Here is an 18663-nt window from a genome sequence, read left to right on the forward strand (position 1 = left end):
CCTTCTCTCTTATTTTCTTTCTCCTTGACTTCCATTCCTCGGAACCACAGGTCATTTGACATATCCACTATCACTTGATGATCGTTGTCGATTCCTGGTTTCATCTTGAGTTGTCTGCTGAAATTCGACAGCTCCAATCCCAACACTTGGTACAACATGTGTAGCGAGTGGTCTTTCAGTCCTCTCATGGCGTTCAAGATATCTGGCCATACTGCTGGCAATTCTGATCGAAGTGGTCCCAGATTTCTTGTTTTCATTTCCCGATTTGGCTGTGCATGCGATAATTGCCCTCCTCTGAGCTGAGAGGAGGGCAATTATCGCGTGCACAACTTTCAACCCATCCAGGAGATGCGCATATCCCGGGGATAATACAAACACTGGCTTCAGGGTTATCTTCTGGAGTCCACCTTCTTTCAGCAGATCCATAATATCGCCCATAGACTGCAGAACGTCTTTGATCGCTGGCCACCCAGTAGCCTCTGCCGTTGCTGGCTCTCTGAGTCTGCCCAGGAGACCTCTGCTATGCCAACGATGGTTATTGCCGGCAAAAACAATCGTTATTGGATTCATCGCTGTTTGTCGTTGAACCCCAATTGCCATTGATATGGATTGTATCCAATACAGTTCTGTTCCTGCTAACATTATCACATCTGGCCAGAAAAAGGATTTAGAGGTGCTCACAAAGTCTGAGCTCGCAATCACTAGTATTTTGGCTTTTCTCATCTCTGCTTTGTCATAAGCAGCGAAGATGGTCTCGTCAATCCTGAATTTCAAGTCACCATATCGTTCCACATCACCCTCTTGCGCAACTTGTTTTGGAAAACTCTCTCCTTCACATGAGCTGGAGGTGCTCGTACCTGATTGAACATCTTCACATGTTGTCCAGTGGGTGTTCCATTCGCGGCCTCTCTTCGCTGACCTGTTCGATGCCATTCATTCGCACATCTTGCAATGGTTTGCTATTCACAGGACCCATGGTATCTTTCGAAAGCAGTCCCTCGAGGTCAGCCAACCTCAATGCTGTCGTAGAGCTAAAATTTCCGCCGCTACAACCAGTCCACACCTACGATCGAGTACAGTCCATTCACCGACAATCCCGCGCCGTTCAGCGTTCTTGTTGCATCAGCTGCAACGCTTATTGTTTGGAAATTCAACTTCATCAAATCCGGTTTGAAATGTGCCCAGGTATGGGTCTTGACCACATCAGGTAACTTCTATCCGGGCGTCGCTCTTCCCTGCCCACAATCGTCGTCATTTTTGATCTGGGGGTGGCTGAGGTCGTGTCCGTCTGATTGACTGGTCCCAGTCTTCGTCGGAACTGAAAAGTCCTCCTCGATGGTGATTCTCCCAGTCGGTCCAGCACATCTGAACTCTGTTCTTGGTCAATCGAGCTCTGCTTTGCTTGTGGCACGGCTGGGACTGACCCTAAACGTGTCTCCTGACAGGGTAGCCCAAAGGTTGACATTGCCAGCATGTTCGTCGCTTCCTCAGTTCTCAATGCTGCGGTGTCGAACAGCTCAACCTCTAACTCGTTCAATCGCTCCTGGAAGACACGGTTCATCCAGGCTTGCCCTTCTATGCTGTCGAAGTGTATTTCCATCCGTGGTGAATCTGGCTTGATCCAGAGCTCTCAAATCGTGCTCCAATTCCATAAGGATCACTCGTTATTCCACTTCACGACTCTCTCATTATGTCTTCTTGCTGTAGCTGACTGTGATCTTGCATTCATTGGTATTATTCAGACGGTCAGTACCGCGCACTGAAACTTCTGCCACAACGCAGTAAACATGCACACTAGGATCGTTTCCCATTGACCCTGAGTCTGAGCTTTAAGACAACGTTGTTGGCGCCTATCAAAATAATCACGTCTACAAAATTATCACGTCTACCTCCGATTAGTGGTTGCTGTATATTCATTGCCGGACTCCAAGTTGATCCTTTGAAGCATGCTCACATCTGTGTGTCCGGGACTAGCGTGAAGCTATTCTTAATCTGGTTACACTTTCTTCATCGGCCTCTTCTTGACTTTTCTAATGAAGGTTTTTGCTGATTCCGTTGTCGTAGCAGCTCCAGCATCTGTGTTCATTATCAAATCCAAGGAGTGCTCTACTCTGCCGGTATTGTCTATTGTTCCATAGCGTGCAGTCACCCCGGAACCTGGCACATTCCTATTGGCCACGAGTCGACCAGCGGCTTCCACTAGCAGCCACATCGTTCTTCCAATCTTCTGCCTCCATCATCTGCCTCCTCCCAATCGTCAACTTTCCGATTTTCATCTCCTTCGTCAATCTCTATAACAGTTCAATAAGTTTTTTTTGAAAATTCAAATATCATTTAATAAATTATGTTAATATTTTTATTGAAAAAGAAAACAACAAATCCTTCTTGTTCCTTCGCTAGCTTAAACACATTAGTTAACTCTTCGACACTGAGTAGCGGATTTCCTTCTTCGTCTTTCAATTATTGAACCACTCTTCAGCAGTCCAGAACGTGACTGTTGGTTCATTCGGTAGCCTTTCACGTTTTTCAGCCTTTCAAACAAAAAAACACGAGTTCGAATATTTTGTGCTAAACTGATATAGATCTTTTGAAAATGAATTGTGTTGTAATAGAACAATGATTTACCTTTTTCGGTTTACCTTTTAAATCCAGGAACATAATTGTTCTACTTTTGTAATCGATTACAAACGTGAAATACCTAGTTTTAATAAGAGATCGACAATATCTTACTATTTACAAAATCAGAGTCGAAATCTTTTTGAGACTTTTTAAACCGAATCTAAAAAATTTCAAAAAACTAGTTTAAACTTCAGTAAGAGCAGAAAAAGTTTTAAGACAACGAAAAAACTAATAATTTAAATAGATAAATCACGCGAAGCTAGCTAAAAAAAGTCTAATTTCTCGTTAGACAGCATTCAAGTAATATTCAGTTTCATCGTTGTCCTTAATCAAAATTTAATTTTAAGTAATCATCATAATTAGGACCAAAATCATATTCCCATGGGCGAGTCTCGTTACTCGAGTCGTCTCCATGCGGCCAATGATTGTTATCAACGGTGAATATCAGGTGTCGAATTGATATTTCCCTTCTAAGATATTGAATTAAGAGATTTCCTGTATAACTATCCTCCGGATAATCCTATTCGTGGTACACTGTTGGCTCCAGCAGGTATGTATAAGTGATTCTGCCTATCTGGTTAGGTATTTCTTTCATTGAATAAATAAAAGCTTTTAAAAATTTATTTGACCAGGAATCATTATTTAACTCTTGTTTTATAAAATCTGAAACGCTATAATTTGGTTCGACAGTTTGGTAATTTAAGTGGAATCAGGTATTTTTATGCGCCTTTCGATGATATTCCATATAACTTCTTTTTATACATTTCTACGTTTAATATCCAAGGTTTCACGCTTTTTTCTAATTTAAACTAAGTACATGTTGTTTGCTTATCATTAATTTTGTCTGTCTAGTGCGTTTAATAGACTGAAATTTCCGTAGGTTTTTCATGATTAGCACATGTTTAGCCACCAAAGAAAACCAGACGATTTTAGAACCCTATTTAAACTGATCTAATTTTTTTTTGATTTCAAGTTATTTAATTTATCAATTTTTCAAGTGTTTGAAGTTTTTAGGCAAAAAAATTGATTAGCCCGGATGTATTCAAGTTTCTTGTTATGCGCAATATCACCACTTACATAACTGTGTAATTTGTCCTAATAGATTTCAAGTCGATTGTGAAAAGAAATAAATATATGTTGACTAAGTATTATCTTTGCCCAAATTGAGCCAAACGATTTTATGGGTACATGCATTTGTATCAGTTACATTCAAATACAAGTTTGCATTACAAACCGAGTGCAACGGGTCGAAAGTTTAATAAACATAAATTTTGTACCTGCTCTTTTCCGCACCCTGCTCTTGATCTTGAAAAAAAATCTTGCTAATAGTAGATTAATTAGCTGAATTTAAATGAATAATGGAATGAAAACTGGTTCTGTCTATCTAAGTTTTTTTTTTATCAAATGCTAATCATCTTAAAGTAAAACTTGTCTTATTTTTCGAACCATCTAAAGTTTGTCATTAATTTGAAATGTCGTCATACAACGCATTGTCTAAAGGGTCTGCCAGCCCCTAGTCCCAACCTAGCGTCCCACCAAAGGAGCGATTGATCCGGGATTAAATTGCTAAAGACAGCCTTTTTCAAATGCGAGTCATAAAATGAGTTTTGTTCTTTTAACGTCTCCTGGAGGCTGCAAGAAGACGTCTTTTCTCAAAAAATGTTTCAAACAACATTTTTTTTGGAATATGCACAAAGAACAAATTTACAGTTTAGCTTAAGTTCGCCATAGCGCGAAAGGAATGCAAATCAGTTTTCTCTTCGTAAACCTGCATAATATTCTGAACTTTTCCGTTTAGGACTCTGTACTTTTTCTTTTTGGTCAATTGGTGCCCTCTCGAGGCGTTGAAGAAACTAAGTTTTCGAAGGGAGGAGCCTTTTGCAATTTTGCTTTTATTTTCTATATAATAGGGTGTGAACCACTAAAAATGACTGTATGCCATAATGCCAGCCCTCCACATTATTTGTTGTTCTTGACAAACTGGATGTTACCGCATCTCTTTGGTTCCATAGTGAAGGGGGAATAGGACTTCTCGGTTCGGGACAAGACTTAATATGTATTTAGATCAATATACTGGCAGAGCTCATCAACTTTTGCTTTTTTCCGACTCTTTTATGGTGCGATCGCATACTATTTGAATTTCCTCGACTATTTTATCCTACGAGTTCCTATTTCTGCTTCTCTTTCGAGAGGAATCTTTAAATTAAGTGCTAATGCAAGCTCGTGGTTTGTTTTGTACTCTTTTTCAATCCGAGTTCCGCATTTTTTCCCATATAATTTTGAAGATGAAAAAAAAACATCCACCTAGCTTGGACTCTGGTGAAGTTTTTCGGAACGCTTAAAGAGCGGCCTGCTCAAAATCCAACACATTTTTTAGGCTTACTGTCAGGGGCTGACTTTTTTAGGGCTTCTAAGTAAGAAGGAATTAATGCTAGCGGGGGCTATTCCTGAAAGACTAACTTGTAAAGAGTAATGTTGCTAAAACATTTTATGAGTAAATTTGAAAGTTCCGTCAGCCCACCAAAAGATTGAATGTTCAAGCACCCGTAGCCTTTCCTGGTCGCCGAACTAAATAATCCTTTCATTATCCTGTCGAATCCTGCAATTTTTTTAAATAGCTAGGGTGTTTCTAAATTTCTTGTTGCCGGGGAGTCTGGTTTAACCTGTTCTCGTTGCTTGCGCGTGCGTTGTGCAGTTCGAACTAATTTTTCCTTAGTTGATAGGGCTAATTGATTGGCAATTTCGTCTGTTATCGGCTGAATTGCTGTGGCCACTGCGACGGTCGTCACAGCAGTTAGCCCATAACAGACGTCAGGTCCTTGATATTTTTAAAACTTGTCAAACATCATGTTTTTCCGTAGAAATGTCATAATAATGCTCACCCCCCGTTTCAGTTAATTTTTCGCAATCCGTAATTGCTGTTGCTCGGCTCTTATGAGTCTGGTATTTTGAGCAGTTCCAGTTCGTAGTGGTTTTGATGTTAGGTTTAAGATAATACTCGTGGCCTGATACCACTCATATTTGTTTGTCTTTGGAGGCTAAAGTAAACTGGAAGAACGCTTCAGACATTATAGCTCATAGAATGGTAAAAAATTAGTTCATGTGTAAGGCAGGATGATTTAATGTAAATTTTCTTAAAATTCTTGAGTTGCGTTCAATTAGCACCATGTAGGTTAATCTGTTTAAACGCGTACATGAGGGATTATTTTTCTAACTAATCGAAATGAAATTGTTTTTGAGATGCTAGAGATATCAAGTGAATTAGGACTGGCTTTTTAAGCCTCAATTAGTAAACTCGATTGGAATACTCCTGTAGTTATAAAAGACTTATTTAGAAACAAATTATCGGTATTAAAAGGGGGTTAATTTAATGTGGGGTTATCTTGTAATGGGGTTATAAAGTAGGGGGTGTAAAAATTGGGTTGAAATAACGTGGGGTTAAAGAGTGGGACAGCTGGAAATTGTATCACTCGCTTTTGGTGCACAAAAGCTATCGTTTTTCTGGAAGCTTCAGACTATAAAATTAATTTGGATAGCATTATTGGATCTGTTTTTGTTGCTATTTTCGAAATCTTTTTTGGTTCGAAGAAGGCATTTTTTTTGAAAAGATGCTAGTCATGTAATTCCCATAGTATGGAGATTTTTTCGGGAATTTCTTTAATCGTATGTTTTTTCAAAGACCATTATTTGACTTTTAACGTCAACGTCAGAGCAATTAATTTACGATCTCATGACTTTTTGAAAAACGTTTTTGAAGATCTTTTTGATTAAAATGTTAAGAATTGAAAAAACGTTCTGGTCATACCATTCTTATATATTAGAATTGTATGAATTGCGTTTTTCATAAGCTTGTGTATGGATATTGTGTCTATAGAGTTTTCAGTGTATGGAGATCAGGCCTTGAAAGCCTTCAACCTACCAACGAAAAAGTATAGTTTGCGCGCCAAATGAGTTTTCTGTAAGACTTGGCTGCATAAGCAGCCAGGGACCATAACTATTTTGTTCAGTTCGAGTAATTTTATGTATAAATCGATAATTTTCTTCTCGGGACTTAAGCGTTTGTACAAAAAAAGTAAATAAATATACCAAATCCTATGCAGACATCGTAAGTTTTGTCATTTATATATTGCGAGTTTTAGCTCTTAGTTATAGTTCTCTATATCGAAATGAATAAATTGTTTGATAAACGAGTGTTTTCTTAGATGCTGTAGAAGTAATTGTGGTTTAATGAACATTGGTGTTCCTGTAACATACCACAATATCTCCCTGAATTAGAAATAATATATTTCCTCAGTTTCCTCTGGTCTCAATTAAAGTTCAATTTAAATTGCTTATAAATTATCACAGACAGGATGCTTCACGGACGAATTGAAGAACAAAAATAATGCTAACGCAAAAACTATAGTTTGAGAGAACGTTCTACATAATTTTTTGTTAACCAGAATTGTTTTTTTTTGGCCATCAAACGATTTAATATGAAGAAGTATTGGATCCTAATGGAATAATTGCCCAATTTTCTACTATAAAAAACACTATGCGTAGCTGATGTCATTGACATTTGCCTGACATGATTGATAGCATTAGTGTTTAATTAAAAGACTTAAACTTGATTTTGTTTTCTTATACCAGTGACTAATTCGTATCATGGAGAACAAATAAATTGACATGGCGCAGAATTTGGTCTCAAGAATTATTTCAACATTTGTTGAGCTTATTTACAAAATATGATTGAACGATTTTTCAGAATTTCATTGGATAAATTGTTAAATGAAGAAATGGATGAACAGTTAGCCGAATCAGCTGCTCCAAATCCTGACGTTGCACGATCTTTTCAATCATCATTATCCCCTATTAAAACAGACCTTCCAATTGCGCTAAAACATACAGAAGATGAAAATGACGACGAAGATGTTACCAAAATATCCAAAGACATTAGCGAAAGTGTTAATATCTCGAAAAATGCGACAGGCTCCAAATTGAAAGATTCTATTCAATCTCGCAAGGTTCTCAGAGATACATTAGTGCAAACGGCAGCTAATTTCCTCAAAAACCCCAAAACAATTAAGTCATCAGCCGCTGATAAAAGATCGTTCCTTTTGAAAAAAGGTCTAACTCAAGAGGAAATAGATCAAGCTTTTTTCATCAGCGGATTCAACCAAGATGAGTTCGAAGGTCACTTGAACGAAAATGCGGCGGTTGATTTGCGTAATGGTCTGAATAATTTGAGCTATTCAAATACAAATGCAGTTTCGAGGAACGACCGTAGCTCGAACTTGTCTATATTGTCAATGCTAAGTCAGTTTTCGTTTGCGATTTCCTTACTTGGAGGTTTAGCGTGGGGGTTGTATCACATGATTCGAAGCTACCTTGTACCGTTGTTTCAAACGAGTCGGCAACTTGAAAAGAGGATGAAAAAACAAGACAACACTCTTCATCAGATGAGCTTGACCCTCGAAGCGATCAACTCACAACTTGCGCTAAATGCCTCAGAAGTAACGAATGACTCGTTTAATATGTCAAAAAGAGATGAAGATTTGAGATCTATTCTGGAAGAGCTTAAGTCCATGAAAAAATTGATGCTGAGCAAAGAAAATTTCCCACCTCCGCCCAAAATTGAACCGATTCCCCAGGATTGGAAAGTTGGTCATCGTCGGAATCTCGAAACTAATACGACTAATGGATTACCGAATGGCAATGCGGGGTACCAAAATGAAGTAGAAAATTCATCGCGGCAAGTTGATGACAGAAATACGGCATGTTTTGAGGGCGAAAAGCAGTTAGCCTCAATGGAAAACGGAGTTGAGACTTCTAAGGCAGAACTGGTAAACGGTTTTCACGACAAGCAAAATGGATTGTTAGAGAGCGAATGAAATTGATTCAACTCAAAGATAGTAAACACAAAAACTTTTCTGTATCTAGAGTTTTATGGAGAGTTAGCATGTCCATATCCTGCTCAATTCTCGAATAGATAGATTATTATTATTTGATAATGTTGATAAACTAATAAGTATTCAAAGTTTAAGTTAGAATTCATGCGTTTTTTCACTAGAAGCAGATACTTAAAATGAGTTGTATAGGTGATAACATACTAGATTGCAGACGCGGATCTAAGATTTTCTCGAAGGGGGACGGATTTTCAAAAACGTTTCGTACGTGTTATCGACTGTTGTGTACTAAGTTGACCAAATTCAATTTTCGGATTGACTAGTTTTTTCCGCCACAGCCCCCTACTGTTGGTATTAATTTCAATGGTCCTACACTTTTTGTCATGCTCTATTTCTAATTGGAAAGCTATTTCTGGACTTGCTCTGTTTCATCTATGGACCTAATAGCGGAAAAACAATAAAAATAAAAAAAAGTTATTACTAAGTGCAGGTCTGGCAATGTTTTTAATCTTGGTATTATTTCACTTGCGAGAGCAAGTGACTTGCGAGAGCAAGTGACTTGTAATCAGGAACGAAACTTACAAATTCAAGACATAGTTACAGTTACTGCAGTTGCTTTCACGTGTGCAGGCTGACATGCTCAATTTTTTTATATTCAATTAAAGTACTTTTTAGTTCTTTTTAGGCGGCTATTAATTTTTTCAAAGATATTGGGAAAATGTTGATTTCTTTTGGATTTGTGATTTTCGTCCTAATGTCTGTCGGCTGATTTTCCGTTTCTTTTCCAAACGCAATTTAAATTATCTGATACGCTATTCTAGCAGTTTCTTTCCAGAGCTACAAGACAGTTCTTTCAAATTCAAGACATACGTACAGTTACTGCAGTTGCTTTCACCTTTGTAAGCTGACATGCTCAATTTTTGAATCTCAATTAAAGTGTCTCCTGATTTGTTTGTTTGTGGTAATTAATTTTTTTTCGAAGATATTGGAAAAAAGTTGATTTCTTTCGGATTTGTGGTTTTCGTCCTAATGTCTGTCGGCTGATTTTCCGTTTCTTTTCCAAATGCAATTTAGGTTTTCTGATACGCTATTCTAGCAGTTTCATTCTTAAGCGGGGGTTTTTTTCTTCAAACAACAGTATTTACTATAATTGAGAGTTATTCTGTTGTTTGTAAATTCAGTAACTTTGATTTTGAGTTTTTTTTTGGTTATACAGGTTCGGCTTATCTTATATCGGCTTACTGATGTTATAACAATGCGTAGCAATTTTTTAAATGCTTGTTCAATCTGTTTACGAACATCATTCAAGATAAAGGTGTAAAACTTATGTAAATATAATTTTTTATATTTTCTTGTATTTCCCAAAAATCTACGTCATTTTTTCCATTGAATATCCATTTGTCCATTTATGCGAGTAAGGTGCTGAAACTGACGTTCTCAATAATTTTTTATGCTATTGGTACTCCAAAATTATGAAAGAAAACTAAATAACTTGATCGTCATTTGTTTGATGCGCCAGTTTGTGATTAAAATCTATCAAAAAAAGAAATTGTGTGCTCACTAGCGATGTCAGACAGCGAAACGATGTAAAAAACATTGAGGTTTGGAATGAACGATGTTTCGTTTTTTTGGTAAAATTATCATTAGACATGCAATTAGCAAGCATTATCAAATCAGAGTAAAGACACTTTTGGGTTAACAAGTTGTTTAGGACAATCAATCGAATCAGTAAGTATCCTGGTTCATAATGAATTCCATTTTCCTGGCGTCTTCAGATTACTAAGTCTGGAGGTAACTAATACATCTGCGATGGCAAAGGTCCTTGTTTGCATAGGAACAGGTCTTTTTTGCTTGTATTTAATTAGCTTAGTGACCTGCTTTTTGATAGATTTAGAGTAAACGTAATTTATATGATCTCCTCCGGACAGCACAAAACGCTATAAACCTCAATATACAGTTAACAAGACTGCTCGTATCAGCGCGAAGCCCTGAATGTTCCGACTGCCTTTCAAGGTTTAAGGAGCCGTAATAACATTAAAAAATTCAATGAAATAAAATAAAATAATTTTTTTTTTTGAATTTGAATTTTTTTTTTGAAAATCATCCCCCCCACACGCCATATAAAATACAAAATGATAGATTTCGCTCCTGGTAACAAACCATTTATGGCAAATAAGCTTCTTTTAACCAATTTGGAACGATTTCTAAGACGTATTAACTCTCCGCTTACGCGTTAATAGCGCGAAATATATCGCGCGTTAATTGTCCCAAATTGGCCTAAATGGCAATCTTTAAACCCCCGTAATTTTTTGAAAAATGATCACAGGTGAAATATCTTTTCAACTTTAAGCTCAGGACAACAATAGCTTTCGAATGATATAAAAAAAATTCCGTAAAAAATGGCTGGTTAAAAAGTCGAAATTTGTCTGAAGAAAAAAAAAACCCACCCCGAGCACAAATAATCCGTTACTTTCGTATCGAAAGTCGGAACAATAATTCAAACCTTTTCATGTCAACGAGTTTGGATTCAGTTCTCCAGGAATTTCACGAAAGTTTGAGGGCCCAGTTGCCGCTTGATAAGTGTTTTTGAATTTTCATTAGACGTTGATTGTTTTCTTGGTCGTGTATTCAGCAAAAATAACATCATTCCAGACATTTTGAAATTAGTTTGTGGTTTTATGAAAATGTTTGAATTTTTCAAATTTATCTCCCTTCCTGTATGCTAGCTTGCATAGCTTTTTTCCAGACGCAATCGGAAGTGGTGCAGAGCTCCGGTTCGCCTCTGTGTTAAAAGATTCTTGCAATTAGTGGCAATGGTAATGCACCTCACCTCACTACTCATTTTTTTAAATCGAGAATTGCGTTTTAACTTCTTGTTGAAATCGCGATCCACAGACCGCAATCTGTGTATCGTTTGCTGTTATCGTTAATCACATTGTATATTTGACACTTAAATTTAGTAATATTAAGCATTTTGATGCAATCTTTAAAAATTTTATTTCATTCGAAAAGATCTTTTTGTTATTCCCATTGTTGTGAAAAGTTTGCGCAAGCACGTTCATCGCTCGTTAAATTACGCTCATTTTTTAGCCCCTGATCCTTAATGCAGGACCAATCGTGGGAGAGGGAGGATGTCATCCAGTGAGGAGGCGGATGACACTGGGACACCTCCAACCGTACTGATTTGGGATGCTAATTAACGACCATCGTGTTGAGAGACTCAGTTTATCGGCTGAAGTAGGGTTTATTCTGTTATTAAACAAGCGAAGCGTAGTGTAATTCTACGATGTGTTTTTTTCCAACCTAAGTCGACAATAAAAGTGTTCATCATGCTGTTGTTGTATATCGTTTATTCCATAGCGTTTTAATTGCATGTTTTCATTTTCGCTTAGTTAGTAACAAGTTCCAGTTCGATAATAATGGATGCTATGAAAATCTATGGAATTTGTATTTTTAGACGCTCTGGAAAGCTTTTGCCTTTTTCGCAGAAATTTTTTTCAAAAACTACGTAACAGATTTTCAAAAGGTTTTACCAATGGAAAGGCCGGCTAGGCAACAGTTTGTATGCGTATTACCGTAGTCTCTTTTAACCTTAACCCACGTGCTACGTCCTTCGAAAAATTTCAGTGGGGAGTTTTTAATCTTTTTTGTTCGGTTTTTTCTTTTTTTGAAAAATTGCCCTGCTAAATGCGAGATGAAAGTTTTCATCGATAAAGCATGTCAAGAGGATCTTCAGTGCATAAACCGTTTCGCCTAAATTTATGGCGTTATAAGGTTACCTAATTTTGAAACTTTGAACAACAAGGGTCTGAAAGGCTTTCTTCTGACAGTTTTTGTGCAACCTGAGATTGAGCAAATTTTGTCGCCAAAATGGTAGAAAGCTATAAAAGTAGAAAAACCAGCATGGCCATAGGAAAATTTCGTATTTTACACTTTTTTCTCGAGATTTACCGTGCTAAATCTGAGTTAATATTTCAATTCAAAGGTTGTTTTTCCCTGCATAGGCTGCCACTGCCTAGATTTGGTTGATAAAAAACGTTGGCTTAAAGCAAGCAGAATACATCTTCTGACAGTTTTCGTGAAATTCTATCATCTTTATCGAAAATTACCCTGCCAAATCTGATGTTGAATGTTAACTGCAAGTAACAGATTTTGGGGGTTTGCCCTACATTAGGGATAATCTCCTGTTTTATAGAAGTAAAAGCGTTATGGATCTAGGAAAAATCAAAATTCAGATGTTTTAAGGAAATTTTTTCACTTGTCTCAAAAAGCCAGTACAACAGTGCCCAAGTACAAGTGCCGAAAAAAAAAATTGTTCAACAGCACCGAAAATGAAAACTTTGTTCAACAGTGCCGAAAATTTGAACATATTAAGTGCCGCAATCAAAAATTAAACGGCAATCGTTTACAATCTTAAGTGACACTAAGTTTTTGAGCGAGAAAATTTGCAACGTAGACGTTTTAGCGCCAAAATAACTGTTTAACTTGCAGTTACAGACATTTTTGCGCCACAATTGGAGTGTTTTTCTTTGTTGATTAGCGTCAGTAATTTCCCGCTCTTAAGAAAATGCAGTTAAATTATTCTGAAATTTTCCCGCCTTTTTCAGCACTGTTGAACGCCTCCCTCAAAAACTAACCAGCTAAATCTTAGATGCAGAACTCCGTGGAATCCTTCATACGCGAAAGACTGAATGCGCGAAATTAAAAATCAGCCAATCAGATTTCACTAATCTAAATTTTGGAAAGAAAGTAAACATTTCCAGGGACTGAATATTGATATTGGCCAAATATGAAAATGGCAGAAATATGCAAAATTTTCAAATTGTCACTGACCACCGCCGAATTGGAACAAATTTGTTATTTCAAGGGCCGTTTCGTTATGAAAAAAGCAAAATATTGCTTCGTTCAATTCATTAAATAAAAGGAAAAGCCCCTAATTTTGCTGGAAAATCACAGTGGTTTTGGTTAAAGCCCATTTTTTGATATTTCGAAATTTCTTCTGCATCAGTAAAACATATTCTGAAGGAAGCTCAAAGAGTTACCTCCAGTTTCAGCTGGGCCACTGCTGTTTGTTAATCTACGAGAGCACATGAAACAGATGAAAGAACCTTAGTCTCAATATCTAGGTCCGTTGTTCTAATCCGGTGCCTAGAAAGATTTTTTTCAACTTCTTTTTGCCTTTACTTTCCCTTGTCGTTTTTTTTTGCTTTTTTTTAGTATTTTTTGCCGTGTTCTTGCTTGCTTACGCTTTTGTGTTGATTGGATGGTCACATTGGTTACGTAGAATTATTGCATACATGTCACATTGCTCACATAGCATTTTTTTGCTATGAGCCTTTGTAATTTCGTATACTTTTCAAGTTCTCGTTCCGTCTAGCTTTAATATTAAAATACAAAATACGTAAATTCGAGAAAATGTATCAGCTAAGTTATTTAAAACTGCAAAGAATACGCAATTGATTTTACTGCATCACATATGGTTACTATAACATGAGTTATCACCTATCATAACATTTGACTGGTAATAGCTTGATCCTCTGCAGCTTTATGTTGCTGTTCGCCATATTGTCTCTGAATTTCGCGCCTCAGTTGAATTTGAAGCAGCCTCAAGTTTAAATTGTCATTTGGTTGAGGCAACCGATTTATTGCAATCTCATTCAATTGTATTTGTGCTGCAGGTGTTGTGGTGCCTATAATAAGATAACTTCAAGAGCTGAACGTTTGAACAACTGGAGAAAAAATAACGTTGTTTTCCCTTGAGAAATTCACACAAATTAAAAAAATTGTACGCAAATTGCGGGTAATTGTTGGAAAACTATCGACATTAAGCGTGAACTTTGACCGCATAGTTTTGGCTACTCAATTTTAAGAATTGGAAATTACGCAAACCTGACTAAGGTACATCCCAGAAGTAAAAAAAGACAATCAAAATAAGACAACTAAAAGAAAGTAGGCTTTTGATTTGAAATCGGTCCTATCATTTCAGAAAAACCAAGCAAACGTACCGCACAATCGACAACAGTTCAGACTTCAGCTTTTTACCGATAACCGCCGCTGGTTATGATTTGCATGCATTTTTTGGTTATTTTGAAGAACGAGCGCGGATAATGGTGGAACTCATACTACCGACATAAAATTTTCATGGACCTCGTTATTGTTGTGGTCAATTCATAATTTTTACCGAGAAATCTTTTTTTTCAGCTGTAACGGATTAGGAGAAAAAATTTACATTACTTGGCTAAGATAGGCTTGTCTGAAATTTCGATTGGCTTGTCTGAAACAATATTAGTTTTCTGAGTTTTCCTACGTTTTGGCGTCTCTTACGATAAGGAATATTTAAAAAAATTTGTTAATGCAGAATTGTCTGAGATATACTTTTCCACTTGATTTATGAAGTTCCGACCATAAAATAAATTAAATTTTTAAGATGGGACCTTTCATGCATCTATGTTATAAATAAGTTACGGAAACATACTCAAAAACTGTTCGCTTCAAAAAGTTTTTGGCGCAATCCCAATCCATAAGTTGCCAGGCATGACTTAACAGAAAGATGTTACCAGCAAGCAAGGGACGAATCCAGTAATTTCTCGAAACTCAACAAAGAACCTATTTTGCAAATATTCGAACGGACAGGCCCAAGGGAATGTTTTTGGAATTTTTAGAAGGTTTTGACAAATATCGCACTTTTCCGGCGCGTGCTCTCCCTAAATCCGTCCTTGCCTGCAATTCACTCAAGCCGCTCTCCTGAACCTTGCTCAATTTTGTACAATCGTGAAAACATTTTCACAAAGTGCGCTATACTTTATATTCTAATTCGACCTTTTGTTTGAATGCATAGGTGCTAGTGCTATGATTCGCTTTTTGAGGCGACATTCGTCGCATGCGACGATTCGCAGTATTTTTAAAAGGCAAAAATTTGCACAAGCATCAATTCGTAGCAAGCAAATATTAGCAGCTCGATTGATTGCTAATTGTGGATTACTAAACGATGCGAATTAAGCAAAAAGTTGTGCGGTGGATGTGGGGAAATTGAAACCCAGCGAGCGATCAAAACTTTCAATTTAGCACCAGTGTTGAATTAGATACAAAAATGAAATGAGTTAACAGTAAAGATAAAGAGTAATTGATCGTAAGTAGCATCTGAAACACCTGTGTTTCGATTCATTCGTTTCAATTTTAACTTGCAAAGCATTACACTTACTGATACCAATATGCCTTTGAACTTTGTCATGAGCAAGCCCCACAACAAATTAACTGATAAATCCAACTGGCGATGCGTGAAGATACCACGTAAAGCTTCTGTTGCCACCATCGCAGACGAAATAGTTAGCATAGCCGTCAGCATATCCGGCCACGAAGATATTCCATGCGAGGAAGAAGTCCAAAAATGTGTAAATGTTCAAAAATGAGACATGCTTGTGCGCGAACTTGCGCAAATTTCAACTTTCAAAAGGAGGATTTCTAATTTTAAATTGTTTCAAAAGATTGTTTTAGCATGACTGGAAGACGTGCGTTTCTGAGGGAGGGGCTGGCCACACGCAGAGAAACAAAAATAAAACCCCTCGAACTGCTAGTTTTTCAACGACGGGCTGTATATTTTGGGAGATCAAAGTTATTTTCTTGCTCTGTTATAAAACTGTAAATGTAAATTTACAGGGTTGAACATGCTATTAAACGTAAATGCAATGGATCCTCTCAGGAACAATTACAAAAAAACGCTTGGTATAATAGCCTCGAAACAGCTGTTCACTTGCCTAACTACAAGTAACTCGCCAGAACTGTTCAACGGCAACGAGCAACTGATTCCGCTCCCCACTCAGAAAAAGACATCGCCGTACCTAAGGGTTTCAGCAATAACCTGATGGGGATAATTTTCTCCTCTTTGATACGGGGTCGGATGACAGAGACCGAAAGTTACAGATTGCGACCGTTGAGAATTTAGAAACTTTGGAAAGCAACAAAGTCTGGCACGCAGATGGGACATTTAAGGCGTGTCTCGCGTTCGTTTATCAACTTTTTAAGGATCAAACTGTTCCATCAGTCTTTTTTCTTCTTCAAAACAAAAGTGAAGATTGCTTTATCTGGGCCTTCAGACAACTCAAATAAATCAATCCAGGGCTTGAGCCCTCACATATTGTGGTACGTTTTGAGAAAGCTCCAATTAACGCGTTTTGAAAAGTATTCATTGGAGTAACTTTAAAAGGTGCTTCTTAAATCACTCGTTGCTCTGGCAGTAATTCCGAGCTAGACTTTGAAATCGGCATGACTGCTTTATGCTCTGAATTTTCTTACGAAAGTGACTATTCTCTCGTACAGGGTTACCTCGGTTATTTTGAATCAACTTGGGTTGTAACCATCCTCCGAGGATGCAGGGAATTTAGTCAAATTCCCACTTCACTCTTGAATCGGTGCGATTCAAGTTTTTAACGCTCTTAGATGTCGCTTGCTAAGAGTAGTCGCGTGCTGCGAATACCCGTTTTTTTACAAATGCTACAAATGGTCGCTTCCGACGAGTTGTCGCCATGCCGATTCACTTTTGTTTATCATTGCTGTTGTCATCATATTTTCACGCTACTATTACCTATTAGTTTTAGTAGGCCTCAAGCAATTTGCAAAAAGCGACCTGCGAAAAAATATTCGACCTCTGTTTTAAGCGTGATACGTGACATGTTCTTTGGTCATTTTACTGGTTACTCAACTGAAAAAATTGAAGAGAAAATGCAACCCTGAAGTAAAATAATACAACAAAAAAATCAAATGGCTAAAACCAAAATGAGTCTTAAAATAAATCATTTTTATTACTTCTCAAAAAACCAGCAAATTAAGGAATACAGTTTTGATTAATACTTAAAGCATCCTAATTGATGAGGGAAAGGATTAACATACAACCTGATCAGATTTTCAGAACCACTGTTATGCCGCTGGTTATATAGTACATGAATTGTTTGGTTATTTTAGAGCAACAGATTATGATGAGCCTCATTTGAATGACACGTGGGGACTTCACCTAGTTCACCTCTGTCTCCGCCGCTTAATACTTATTTTTTTTTTAATTGCATTGGCGGGTCTAGGATTTTCAAAAATGAACTTTTTTTAGGTCGACCAAATTGATTTTCCGAGTTGTCCCAAAGCACTAAAAAGACCCTGTTTTGGCCCATTTTTCTGCGTCGCAAGCAAAACTTTGAAAAAAAAACAGGCCAAAAAGGCGTTTTTGGGCACTTTTTGATCAAGTTTGCCAAAAAAAAAGTTTTTTAGGTTGACCAAATTGCTTCTGCAAGCATTCTCGGAAAACTATAAAGAACTTCATATGTAACAAAATTTCGCGCCGCAGGCGAATTTTGGAAAAACAGGTTTAAAAAATGCGCTTTTTTTGGCGCGCGCTCCCCTTCAAATTTAGTACCTATTCGCGCCAAAGTGAGTTTATGTCCGGGGTAGATCCTTCAAAAAGTAAATTCAGAAAAGTACACCGTCTGTTCGTCACGCTATCTTATTTTCGGCCGGATAGATTCGTGCAATTTCTTAACCTAATACCAATTTTAATTTTACTCTTACATCTCCTAATCTCAATATTCCTAGTGTATACTGTTATTTGCGAAGCTAGATATCAAGAACTGTTCTGAGGAAGAACAACTGTTTACTGAAATAAATTTATTCAGTTCTGGCTGAAACTATGAATAGTTTCAGCCTTAAAATCTATTGTAAGTGTTAGTTATGGGTCATGATTCAGTAGTTCTAAGTGTTTTACGAAGAAAGTTTATCAACAATGTAAAAGGATAAAATAAAAACTTGTTTTGAATGGTTGCACCCATCTGGGGTTTAAAGAATTTTAAGTTTATTGTCGTATTTCAGAAGTGAGTTTCGTGTATCGTGGTTGGGTTGAGGGGTCGTTTCATGATTGCAGGATTATACAATGACTTGTCGATTTCGCTAAGTAGAGCAAGACTACGTGCATTCTCAACCATTCACCGAATTGCGAGATAGAGTTTGACTTCTCTGTGTGAAGCGCCAAGCGGCTAGGGTTGGTATTGGATTCGACATCGAGTTGTCCATTGTTCTTGTTCAATGGGTATCTTTGCTGTAATCTTGGTTCCATTCTTTAAATCCTGTGAGAAATGTGACTACGGCAACAAACCAATAGATTTGCCATTCCAGAGTCGGA

General features: G+C 37.2%; 2 protein-coding genes across 3 annotated transcripts in view; both read left to right on the top strand.

Annotated features, from left to right (window-relative positions):
• The window catches only part of LOC134848536 (cyclin-dependent kinase 1-like), a 488218-nt gene that overhangs the window by 148482 nt on the left and 321073 nt on the right, over positions 1-18663 (top strand). The window lies entirely within an intron of this gene.
• On the top strand, positions 6451-8618 carry LOC134847824 (peroxisomal membrane protein PEX14-like). The gene has a single exon (XM_063865049.1). It carries the CDS (start codon positions 7344-7346, stop codon positions 8487-8489), a length of 1146 nt encoding a protein of 381 aa, XP_063721119.1. The 5' UTR covers positions 6451-7343; the 3' UTR covers positions 8490-8618.

This window comes from Symsagittifera roscoffensis, chromosome 6 (assembly GCF_963678635.1).
Source record: "Symsagittifera roscoffensis chromosome 6, txSymRosc1.1, whole genome shotgun sequence".
Taxonomy (NCBI): domain Eukaryota; kingdom Metazoa; phylum Xenacoelomorpha; order Acoela; family Convolutidae; genus Symsagittifera; species Symsagittifera roscoffensis.